This window comes from Colobus angolensis, unplaced genomic scaffold (assembly GCF_000951035.1).
Source record: "Colobus angolensis palliatus isolate OR3802 unplaced genomic scaffold, Cang.pa_1.0 Scaffold386, whole genome shotgun sequence".
Classification (NCBI taxonomy): domain Eukaryota; kingdom Metazoa; phylum Chordata; class Mammalia; order Primates; family Cercopithecidae; genus Colobus; species Colobus angolensis.
Genome location: NW_012117221.1, coordinates 1,595,565 through 1,608,521, shown reverse-complemented (window position 1 = coordinate 1,608,521; position 12,957 = coordinate 1,595,565). Strand labels below are relative to the sequence as shown.

Genomic DNA, 12,957 nt, shown 5'->3' with positions numbered 1-12,957 from the left:
CTGCACTCCAGCCTGAGTGACAGAGCAAGACTCTGTCTCAAAAAAAAAATTATATTGTACACACACTTCCTCAGCCTGCCCTCCCAACCCCCTCCCCACCGCCAAAAAAACCCCCTGCATAGCGGCAGGCTTCTGTAGTCCCAGCTACTTGGCAGGCTGAGGCAGGAGGATCAAAACCAAAATTGCATATCAACTGGCCAAGGTATTTTGTTACAATTATCCTTTGAGTGTGTCATTAGTCAGACTCTAAAGTCTAATTGGTACTCTCAGAAGTCCATTTGTGAGGAGGGGACCACTGTCTCCAGCCCCTTCACATTTTGCAGCAGCAATACTAGAATTTTTGTAGATGATGAATGTCTTTGGCATTAAAAAAAATTGCCCCTGGGCCGGGTGCAGTGGCTCACGCCTGTAATCCCAGCACTTTGGGAGGCTGAGGCGGGTGGATCACCTGAGGTCAGGAGTTCGAGACCAGCCTGGCCACCATGGCAAAACCCTGTCTCTACTAAAAATACAAAAATTAGCTGGGCATGGTGGCGGGTGCTTGTGATCCCAGCTACTCGGGAGGCTGAGGCAGGAGAATCACTTGAACCCAGCAGGCGGAGGTTGCAGGGAGCCAAGATCATGCCATTGCACTCCAGCCTGAGCAACAAGAGCAAAATTCCATCTCAAAAACAAAACAAAACAAAACAAAACCTGCCTCTGGGCAAATGCAGGGGATAGGAGGGTTTACTTTATTATTTTATTTTTGTGGATGTTTGAAAATGTTCATAATAAAAGACTTAAAAACTGATCACTGAGCTTAGCTGGTTCTATTATGTATGGACAACCACACCCCATTCTCTTGGTCTCAGCAAACCAGAGCTTATAATTTTCATTAGCAGTTATTACTAGGGTTGTGCATGAGAAGTGAGGAGAGAGAAGTAAACTCGCTGCCTTATACTTCAGAGTGGAGCATGCCTTTGAGAGGCATAACCCAGCATCAGAATAAAATGAGAAAACAATGTGAACCCTGAATATCTGAGACACGTCCCAGTTAATTTAGGAAGTTTATTTTGCCAAGTTTGAGGATGCCCACCTGTGACACAGCCTCAGGAGGTCCTGATGACATGTGCCCAGGTGGTCAGAGCACAGCTTGGTTTCATACATTTTAGGGAGACATGAGACATCAATCAGCATATGTAAGATGAATATTGGTTTGGTCCAGAAAGGCAGGACAACTCAAAGTGGGGAGGGGGCTTCCAGGTCATAGGCAGATAAAAGACAAATGGTTGCATTATTTGAATTTCTGATTAGCCTCTCCAAAGGAGACAATCAGATACACATTTATCTCAGTGAGCAGAGGGGTGACTTTGAATAGAATGGGAGGCAGTTTGCCCCTAAGCAGTTCCCAGCTTGACTTTTCCCTTTAGCTTAGCGATTTTGGGGTCCCAAGATTTATTTTCCTTTCACATTTACCCCCTTTTTTACTTAAAAACCTTTTGGAGAAATCATTTTAGAAGAAAATGAGTCTCTGGTCTCAGGTTTCGTCTGATCTCTCATGGCTGGGATGGTTTACTGCTAGACAGGTAGGTACCAAGTTATTAGGAAAGTTTATTTTTAGCAGCTTGTGAAGTCTCACATCCTATGAAAAGAAAATAGGGGGAAGAAGGGAGAAGAACAACAACAAAGAGAAGAACAATCCTGGAAAATTTGTATAGGCCATATTACTCCATTTTGGTTGGTTGGTTGGTTGTTTTGAGATGGAGTTTTGCTCTTGTCACCCAGGGTGGAGTGCAGTGGCACGGTTTCAGCTCACTGCAACCTCCACCTCCCGGGTACAAGTGATTCTCCTGCCTCAGCCTCCCAAGTAGCTGGGATTACAGGCATGTGCCACCACACCCAGCTAATTTTTGTATTTTTAGTAGAGACAGCGTTTCGCCGTGTTGGCCAGGCTGGTCTCAAATTCCTAACCTCAGGTGATCTGCCCACCTCAGCCTCGCAAAGTGCTGGGATTACAAGTGTGAGCCACTGTGTCCAGCCTAAGTCATATTACTCTGAAGTCCACACATGGACTTCAGAAAGTGGCTTATGTATGTAAATAGATTGCTGTTATTTTCTTCTGAAGTTTAAATTGTCTAGCTTCAGTTTGCAGAGCTTTAAAAAAGCACAGCTTAGTTTTCAGTGACTCTAAATTAGGAAAAATGGGAGGAAAGATAAGAAAAAAATTGAAACATTATTTTGAAGACTTGTAGGGCCAGGCATGGTGGCTCACACCTGTAATCCCAGCACTTTGGGAGGCCAAAGTGAGCAGATCACCTGAGGTCAGGAGTTTGAGACCAGCTTGGCCAATATGGTGAAACCCTGTCTCCACCCAAAATACAAAAATTAGCTGGATGAGGGGGCGGGCACCTGTAATCCCAGCTACTTGGGAGGTTGAGGTAGTAGAATCGCTTGAATCTGGGAGGCAGAGGTTGCAGTGAGCTGGGACTGCAAGATCATGCCACTGAACTCCAGCTTGGGCAACAGCGAGACTCTGTCTCAAAAACAAAACAAAATAAAAAGACTTGTAGCCAACAGAAGTTAGAATTCAGTCCAAACTGCAGAAAATAGTATAAATGGAAAAACATTAGGCAAGACTAGAATCTAACAACAATCGTACTATCTTTTTTGAAACATAATTTTCTCTCTCCAGGTTCCCATTTTTACTAAAGACAAATCATGATAGAACTGATTTGCTTTATTATACTTGGACTGAGTATTTGTATACAGTGCAGCAAGAATAATTTTTTTTACATAGGCTTTTAAATTGACTTTGATGGAACTTTGTTCCATAGAAAGAATCTCAGATAAGACTTTTTAAAAGCTGAGCCCAGCCATAGATGGATTTGTACTATCAAATGCCTATGGGCTGGGGGAATTCCTCTCCTCTTGAGGTTCCAAGATAAATTTGGGGCTCCTGGGTCTGTCAGAAAGTGACATTCTTTACTTACACAGGTCAGTAATCCTGTACAGGAACTGTGTAGACATGGTATGAGGCCAGTTTTCCCAAGGGTCTTTTATTGTTTCCATAAGTCAAATTTGATTCCTTAAGGGAAAGCACACCATTCCAAAGCCTTTGTAAAATAACCAGTTTCTCCAATTGTGTCCTGTTACAAATGAAAACAGGTTCTTATTGCACTTATGCCATAACTGTATTGCCATAAGTTAAGAATATTCAAAAATAGTTTTCAAATTCTGGAGAAATCAGGTAGAGAAAAACAAATATGCTACAAATGTTGTTCATAGGAGTATACTAAATTGTTAAAAGCTGTCAATAGAGCAAAAGTTTCCTTGATGCCTTAAAACAATACAAAGGATGAGCAACATTTTAAGAAAAAGTCAAAAATATTACTTCAGTTTTTTTTTTAGTTCAGTCCATGCAGATAACTCCTGTTCTGCTTGATATTCATGAATATTTCACCTCTCCCTGGAGAATCGCTTGAACCTGGGAGGCAGAGGTTGCGGTGAGCCGAGATAGCACCACTGCACTCCAGCCTGAGCAACAAGAGTGAAATTTCATCTCAAAAAAAATGTTAAATTAGGTTACTATATCCATATATATACACACACACATATATATATACAGGTGTGTGTGTGTGTATATATATATATATATATATATATATGTCTTTATTTTTGTAACTTTCTTTATATCGCTCTTATTTCCTGGTTTCTTTTACCTTGTTTTATACATAATCTTTAAATAAGCTTTGAATTAGACAAAATTTGTTCACCTTTTTAAAAAGGACACACTTCTTTTCTTTAAGAAAGAATCTTTTCCTACAACATATTTTTATTGAAAAATACCCAAATAATGAAATATCTATTATTTAATTTAATATAATTTTAGATTCTAAATTATGATGAGTTTGTCTACAAGTATTTTTCCCATTGTATTTACCTAATTATTGTAATCATTTACCTAGATTATTTATGTAAACTGCAATAGTCATCATTTAAAGTTATGGAACAACCATTGCAAAATTATAACTGAGACAGTGAAAAAGATCTGACCTAACTGAATCTATCGTGCTTCTAACCTCCAAGTTGTCTTTGTTCATTCCTGGGCAGAGGCCAAACTAACTTTGGGAGGAACTTAGTTTATAGTTTAGCTTTGAAACAAAGATGATAACAGTCCTTTCCTAAAACAAACCTTACTGCCTGTGGACTAGACTGCCTGAAGCCAAAATATTAGAATTTACTAAATTGAAGATGTAACTATTTTCATTAAACCAAGATCAATGTCTTATTTATTAAAAATTACACAAGCAAACATCATTCTGTTTTGGTCTGGGTTTATAGTTTTGTAACCTCTATGCCAACTTTTGACACCTTACAGTGTTTAGCAGGGATAAGTATGAAATTGCTTGATTAATAAATGCAAACAAAAATGTATGCTGGCAATTCTTAAGACATTTCTAATATTACGTTTCCAATAATTTTAAAGCTGGCTTATTTATTAAAGATTTTACATAAGTTACATAAACTTGAAAAAGCATTTGACTAGTCTTTTATTTTTTCCTGATAAAGTATTTGATTCAAGTGCTTTTATTTTCTTAAGCCAATTAATTAGAGCTCTTTTATATTTTTTCAGGAATGAAACATTGTGGAACATAACACATAAATACATAGATGTATTAGGCATGCCAATAGAAGTACATCTTGTAGATTCATAAAGACCCTTTTTTTCCCTATCTTAGACTTTCAAATTCTTGATAACCTGTTTCACTACCCTAGACAATTGTCAGCTAAATGGCCTTAAATTTGCATAGTAAAGGAAACAACTCAGGTGAAAATCAGCAAAATTTACGTCATAAAGTATGGAGAGAAAATGTCTGATGTGCTAGAGGGAAATTAAAATGGATTTAATTACCAATTAAGCAAAAAATTATAGAAATTATAAAGGCCTTTCCAACACACACACACACAGACACACACACACACACACACAAAGATCCTATAACTTAGGAACTCTATGGTTTGCAGATGGACCCTAGGACTCTTTTTTCCTTAATGTGAATGTACACAAAGACCATATTACTTCCATTTCACATAAATTCTGGCAAGTAGAGGTGCCATAAAACCTACGTAGTGCTTGAAAGGGGAGTCATTGTCTTATTTTCTTCTCATTCTTAGATTATTGGTTTCCCACTTTCTTTTTCTTAATAAAAGGAACTGAGATTATTAATAAGGAACTTAGATTATTGGTTTTCCACTTCTTTTTCTTAATAAAAGGAACTGAGCTGTGGCCTAGAATTTTTGTATGATGACTCGATGTGTGTTGCTTGTAAGCAGGACTCCACAGTGTGTCACCACTGAGTTGTTTCTACCCTCATACATGCCTCAGTTTCTCTCTCCAGAGGTCTATTATCTCTGAGAGGGCTCAAACACTGGGTAATCAGCCCTTACATGTGTTTCCTGGATGAGCTTTTTTTAAAATTAATTTTTGGGCCAGGAGCAGTGGCTCATGCCTGTACTCCCAGCACCTTGGGAGGTCAAGATGCGCAGATCACCTGAGGTCAGGCGTTCAAGCCCAGCTTGGTCAACATGGTAAAACTCTGTCTCTACTAAAAATACAAAAATTAGCCAGGCATGGTGGTGCATGCCTGTAATTCCAGCTATTAGGGAGGCGGAGGCAGGAAAATTGCTTGAACATGGGAGGCAGAGGTTGCAGTGAGCTGAGATCATGCCACTGCACTCCAACCTGGCTGACAGAGCAAGACTCCATCTCAAATAAATGAATAAAATTAATTTTTGTTAGGGATTTTCCTGTAAGGTTGCTGCACCTTGTGGGGAGGTCAAGCCCCCAGACACCTCGGTCAAGGCCTCGGTCACCCGGGGGCACCTTTCAGCTGGAAGGAGCAAATATTGTTTCTCTTCAGAGCTAAGAATATTCAGTCTCTTAACCAAATACACACAGACAAGCCAAATCAAGATTAATTTTCAGAGAAAAAGCAATGGAGAAGATCCTTTAGAATGCATATCTGAACTAGAATTAGGATTCTTAAACAACAACTGCCTAGGAGAAAAAATAAAATAACAGCCAAGACCACTTCCTATAAACTGTGCTCAGCCATCCCTAACTTTGTAGTTCTCGTTTGCCATTACACACGCCAAGGTCAAAACCTCTCACAGTACAAGGTCATCTCCGGTATTCACAAAGTCAAAGAGGTGGGGTCATGCAATACAGGAAAATAGAGCTTTAGACCTAAGAAGAATGCCCATGACTCTTGAAACTCCATGAAGAAAACAGAACACCTCAAAAGGGGTGAGTGGCACCTTCGTTCTGAAGTCTTTAGAGGTTCAAATCATTAGAAGCCTTCTCTAGATTTTTTTAGTACTGCAGGTGGCAAAGAGGAAGGAGGTATGTGGTAGAAGAAAAGTAAATGAAAGAACTTTTTTTTAAAAAAGACAGGAAGCAAACACAGAAACCAAGTGCATGGTTTTCTGTTTTGTTTTCCTGCTTTTGCAGCTGTGAGGAATTTTAGCCAAATTAGAGAGGCCTTGTTATCTATAATTTGGAATTCTCACTCAGGTTTGACCAAGTCAGGTAGAGTAGGTCAAATCTGATGGGAGAAAGAAAAGAACAAACAACAGCAACAAAACAACAATGTGATCTCTGAGCACACTAATGGTAAGGAGAACTTAAGATCAGTTGGTTGTTAACTTTAGCCAAGACAAAACCCAAATTCAGCTACTCACCTAGGGTTGGGTCTTGGGCTGAAGAAGCAGGAAAAAAATCAAACTTGTCTTCCCTGTTGGTGTAGCAGGACAAGTGGCAGACAAAACTCCTCAGACACTGAGTTAAAGAAGAAAGCGGTTTATTTGGCTGGGGGCATCGGCAAGACTCCTGTCTCAAGAGCCGAGCTCCCCGAGTGGGCAATTCCTGTCCCTTTTAAGGGCTCACAACTCTAAGGGGATGCATGTGAGAGGGTCATGATCGATTTAGCAAGCATGGGGTACGTGACTGGGGGCTGCATGCACTGGTAATTAGATCGGAACAAAACAAGATAGGGATTTTCACAGTGCATTTCTATGCAATGTCTGTAATCTATAGATAACATAACCGATTAGGTCAGGGGTCGGTCTTTAACCACCAGGCCCAGAGTGTGGTGCCGGGCTGTCTGCCCGTAGATTTCATTTCTGCCTTTTAGTTTTTACTCTTCTTTCTTTGGAGGCAGAAATTGGACATAAGATGATATGAGGGGTGGTCTCCTACCTTATTGGGAGCAACCTCAGACTCAGGATCACTGCCTTCCATCATCATGAAAGCAGGAAATCTTGCCCTCCTTGTTGGAAGCAAGTAAAACTCCAAAAGAGGGAGTTGTACAGCAAAATAAACTTTAGATCTTGACCAAATGTTGGGAGATTGGGGATTCTCTGGAGTGGGGTGCTCCCAGGCCTCAGCAAATTGTCCTATGGGTTTGAGCCATAAAGTTAGCTCATGCTGGTATCAAGCACCAATAGGAGATTTGCCAAAGGTCAGGGGTACCTCCACTCAGAATCCCTTTGTGGTTGCCAAATGTGAACCCCAAACATCTGAGATAGGTCTCAGTTAATTTAGAAAGTTTATTTTGCCAAGGTTCAGAACACGTGCTCATGACACAGCCTCAGGAGGTCCTGGTGATATGTGCCCAAGGTGGTCAGAGCACAGCTTGGTTTTATACATTTTAGGGAGATATGAGACATCAATCAACATATATAAGATGAACATTGGTTTGGTCTGGAAAGGCAGGACAACTTGAAGCGGGGAGGGGCCTTTGAGGTCATAGGTAGATAAAAGACAAATGGTTGCATTATTTTGAGCTTCTGATTAGCCTTTCCAAAGGAAGCAATCAGATATGCATTTATCTCAGTGAGTGGAGAGATGACTTTGAAGAGAATGGGAGGCAGGTTTTCCCTAAGCAGTCACCAGCTTGACTTTTCCCTTTAGCTTAGTGATTTGGGAACCCCAAGATTTATTTATTTTCCTATCACAACACTTCGGGCAGAAATTAAATTATTTGCCTTGCATACATCTCTCTTCAAAAGAAAGCTATTGGTGAAATAAGCTCTTATCAGTAAGTTGCTCCTTATCCATTAATTCCACCTATTAAGTTCCTATATGCAAAGCCCAGTGTTGGATAGGGAGACATGAATGTAACGTTTCTCTTTGGCAACAAGATAAAGATAGAATAAGTCAGGTAATACCTAGTTGCTGAAACTTAGCTCAACACAGGCTTACAGTCATCAATGGTACACCTACTCTGTGTAAGGTGTACACTCTGTATGAAGTATCTACTAGATTAGATACTAAAACAATAAAGCCAGGCACAGTGATTTATGCCTTTAAACGCAGCACTGTAGCACTTTGGGAGGGGAAGGAGGAGGATCTTTTGGGGCCAAGAGTTTGAGACCAGCATAGGTAACACAGCAAGACCTTTAAATTTTTTTTTTTTTTTTTTTTTTCTGAGACTGAGTCTTGCTCTGTTGCCCAGGCTGGAGTGCAGTGGTGCAATCTCGGCTCACTGCAAGCTTGCAAACTCTGCCTCCCAGGTTCACGCCATTTTCCTGCCTCAGCCTCCCGAGTAGCTGGGACTACAGGTGCCCGCCACCACGCCTGGCTAATTTTTTATATTTTTAGTAGAGATGGGGTTTCACTGTGTTCGCCAGGATGGTCTCAATCTCCTGTCCTCGTGATCTGCCCATCTCGGCCTCGCAAAGTGCTGGGATTACAGGCATGAGCTACAACGCCAAGCCAAGACCTTTAAATTTTACAACAAATTTAAAAAAAAAAAAAAAAAGGCCAGTGTATTGGTGCATGCTTGTAGTCCTAGCTATTCAGGAGGCTGAGGTGGGAGGATCACTTGAGCCCTGGGGCTCAAGACTGCAGTGAACTATGATTGCATCACTGCACTCCAGCCTGGGTGACAGAGCGAGACCTCATCTCTAAAATACATAAAGAAATAATATATGGAGGAAAATTTCAGGTACAGTCTTCATCCTTGGTGTAGTGGGAAAGAAAGATGACAAAAAGTCATTAATACTGGGATGCCCAGAGTACTATGGGATCACACAGAAAAGGTTCAAGGAAGGCTCCATGAGTTACTTAAACCATCTTGAGGGATGGTTAAGATTAGCAAGTGAGAAAAGATGACAGGAAGCAGTGTTATAAAATAACATGGGTATATGTCAGGAATTCTTTGAATAATAACACAACAACAGTAAAAAGTTATCACTAGCAGAGAAGCTCATGAGAGGATTTTGTCAGTTTTGTCACAGTAAGTGTGGCTCATAGTAGGCACTTATTAAGTATTTGTTAAATGAACAAATGGATCTGAGCTCAGGGTTTATGGCAAGGAGCAATGGGGAGGGAGACAGGACAAAATTAGGGAGATCTTGGAAGAAGCTTGGATTGTATGGTGATGGGGAAAAACTGAAGATGTTTACAAAGAAGGATGGAATGCCTGGATTTGTGGTTTTGAGCTTCAGGGATGAGAAAGGACCTAAGTGGCACAAGACTGGAGACCAAAAGACACAAGTTATATAGCCATTGTTAAAGTCAGGTGAAAGCTGACCAAGGTAAAACATATGGAATTTGGTAGCAAACTTGTCACCTAAAGCCACCAGAATTGTTAACATGAAAAAGACTGGCAATATCAAGTGTCATCAAGGATGCAGAGCTAGAGCTCGAACACTCATCCTTTGCTGGTAGAGTATAAATTGAAAATATATGCAGGCCAGGCATGGTGGCTCATGCCTGTAATCCCAGCACCTTGGGAGACTGAGATGAGCAGATCACTTGAGGTCAGGAGTTTGAGACCAGCCTGGCCAACATGGTGAAACCCCATCTCTACTAAAACATAAAAATTAACCAGGAGTGGTGGCGGGAGGCTGAGGTGGGAGAATCGCTTGAACCCAGGAGGCGGAGGTTGCAGTGAGCTGAGGTTGCAGTGAGCTGAGATTGTGGCACTCCAAACTGGATGACAGAGACTGTCAAAAAAGAAAGAAGAAGAAGAAAGGAAGAAAAAGAAAGAAGGAAGGAAGGAAGGAAGGAAGGAAGGAAGGAAGGAAGGAAGGGAAAGAAAAGGAAATACGTGCAGTATAATTTCGAAAACTGTGGGGTAGCTTCTACTGAAGCAGAACCCACAATCCCACTTTTAGCTAAAGCAGAAATCAGTGCTTACGTGCCCACAAAGATATCCCTGCAAAGATATGGACAAGAACATCCACAGTAGCACTATTTGTCATAGCTAAAATGGATAAACTGTGTTACATTCACGCAATGGAATACCAAAGAAACACTGAAAAATGACTGTATTGACACTATCCAGGTAAGTTTCATAAACAGCCTGTTGAGTGGAAGATGCCAGACACAGAAGAATACACATTGTAGAATTCCATCTTTCCTTTCTCTATTTTTTAAAAACAATTACATTGGAATCAGTGCACCATACTCTTTTTTTTTTTTTGAGACAAGAGTCTCTCTCTGTCACCCAGGATGGGATGCAGTGGCGTGATTGTGGCTCACTGCAACTTCCACCTCCTGGGTTCAAATGATTCTCATGCCTCAGCCTCCCACGTAGCTGGGATTACAGGTGCGTACCACCACACCTGGCTAATTTTTGTATTTTTAGTAGAGACAGGGTTTAGCCATGTTGGCAAGGTCGGTTTCAAACTCCTGACCTCAAGTGACCCACCAGCCTCAGCCTCCCAAGGTGCGTGGATTATAGGCGTGAGCCACTACACCTGGCCATCCATCTTTAAAAGTCCAAAAACAGGCAAAATGAATTTATCATGCTTCCTGCCAAGTCTGGTCATTCAGGTAGCCAAGCCCTGCCTATGTTCCCACCAGGAGTTCTTATCTCTGCATGAGCTCTGACCTCAGATTTCACAGAGGATTATGAACTGTCCTTCATGCCCCAGAGCCACCATCCAGCTGCCACCTAACTCTTAGCAAAGAGAAACTTTTGCAGATCCTTTCTGACACCTGCCTCCCATGGCCAAGGCCAAAAGAACTAGTTATAGGGGAGATAGTTACAAACCAGGCAACTCAGATAAATTATGAAATTCTGCCTCCACACTTAGGTAACCCTATTCTCAAGAATCAAAAGAATGATTTGCTGTTATAGAAGTGGATTCATGAGCAACCCGGTAAGTGAAATGGGATCAAGGTAGAGTTACAAATCTGGGGTTTACTTTGAAGGAATAAATATAATGACACACTCAGGCAGAATGCTGCTGCCTGGAGAAGCAGAAGCCTTCTATGTGGGGATGGTTTTGGCCTGCAGCACACTAGGCACTAAAGTTAGTTCTAGACTTTTCTAGCCCCTGCCCCAAAGTCCTAACACCATTCCTGGTGGCTCAACCACCCCCTTACTGGGAACTCAAGTTTTCACCTAATCCCAACCTCACACTCTTCCTTCTCTTCAACCACGTAATATATTTAGTACTAAAGTCTTTGAATTCCATCTTTCTTCAAACATAAGACACTTGCAAAAGATGTATTATTATTTTATATACCACTAAAAAGTGTTTCAAGTGAAATGTAACATACCATCCACTATGAAATGCATTCTGATTCAGAGATGTAAACGTTTGAAAAAAACATGTGCTTCTTAGAATCAACGAATTCTAATACTCTTACATGGGGAGAAGTCAGGGAATGACAAATCCCAAGCCACTTGATTTCAAGAGATTGTGTATATTAATTAACAAATCCTCAATACCAATATATAAGAGCTCTGAGAAGTTCCAATGATGGAGTTTGTTTATTTCCAGCATCATTATATGTTTTAGATCTTAGATTAAAGGAATATTATGGAGAATTATAGAGATCTGGCAAAGTTTTAGCATAAGTAATTTTGAAAGGATGCCAAATATGAAAATATTATGAATTTAATGTGTTCAATGTGTATTTATATTTAAAGTGTCCTGCAAATGATGGAAATGAGTAAGATTAACTTTTCAATCAGGAATAAAATTCCTTAAAGCCTCAACATTTTCACAGTACTTGAATCAATAAATGTTTCACCTTTGTGCATTTGTGAACAGATTTTTGAATTTAGTGGAGCTGATGCTAAACAACTGGAAGCCAAGATTCAAGAATTAATGTAAGCTGATCTCCAAGATGAAATATACTTCTGATACTTTAAAACGCAAGAGCAAATGTGTTTGTGTTTTTATTTCCAGCAAATATTGTCATGTTCTATTGGTCTCTCTCCTAATGCATTACTGGTTGAATACCATAATGCAATCTCACTGTACAATTGCTAAAAACTGTTGCATCATCAGAGATTGTGTCATTTCCATTCTCCAACTTGACCTTCCCACTTGCTCTGAGCACACTCTTTGAGTAGTGTTTTTATGACCTTCACAAGAGAGGTTCTGCACAGCTTGTCAAGATTTTCCAGAGATTAGCAAAGATCCAATTCTTCCCAGTGGTCAAGGAACAAATAAATGCCTTAATGCCTTCGTGCAGTTTGAGTATATGAAAGCCTCCCCCCATTCAGCCATTTTTTATGGTACAAAATCCTTCACCAATGTATCAATTTTTTTTTTTTTTTTTTGAGACAGTCTTGCTCTGTTGCCCCACCTGGAGTACAGTGGCATGATCTCGGCTCACTGCAACCTCTCCCTACCAGGTTGAAGTAATTCTCCCACCTCAGCCTCCCGCGTAGTTAGGATTACAGGCAGACACCACCACACCTGGCTGATTTTTGTGTTTTTAGTAGAAACAGGGTTTCACTATGTTGTCCAGGCTAGTCTCAAACCCCTGACCTCAAGTGATCCTCTTGCCTCGGCCTCCCAAAATGCTAGGATTGCAGGCATGAACCACCACACCCAGCCATCATTTTGTTTGAACTGTGTCATTTCTCTCTCTCTCTCACTCCCTTTCTAAAGTCCTCCTATAAACACAGACACACACACAGACCCACACACATACAAACCAGAAAGTCC

The 12,957-nt window shown here is 40.7% G+C and overlaps 1 protein-coding gene across 4 annotated transcripts in view; it reads left to right on the top strand.

The window, feature by feature from the left end:
* Positions 1–12,157, top strand: part of TXNDC8 (thioredoxin domain containing 8 (spermatozoa)) — a 34,659-nt gene extending 22,502 nt beyond the window's left edge. For 2 of the 4 annotated variants that reach the window (XM_011954603.1, XM_011954600.1), the window contains 2 exons: positions 11,086–11,151; positions 12,052–12,114. In XM_011954603.1, the coding sequence (XP_011809993.1) occupies positions 11,086–11,151; positions 12,052–12,114 (129 nt within the window). The other 2 variants (XM_011954601.1, XM_011954604.1) reach the window with 2 other exon arrangements.
* The last annotated feature ends 800 nt before the right edge of the window (positions 12,158–12,957 follow it).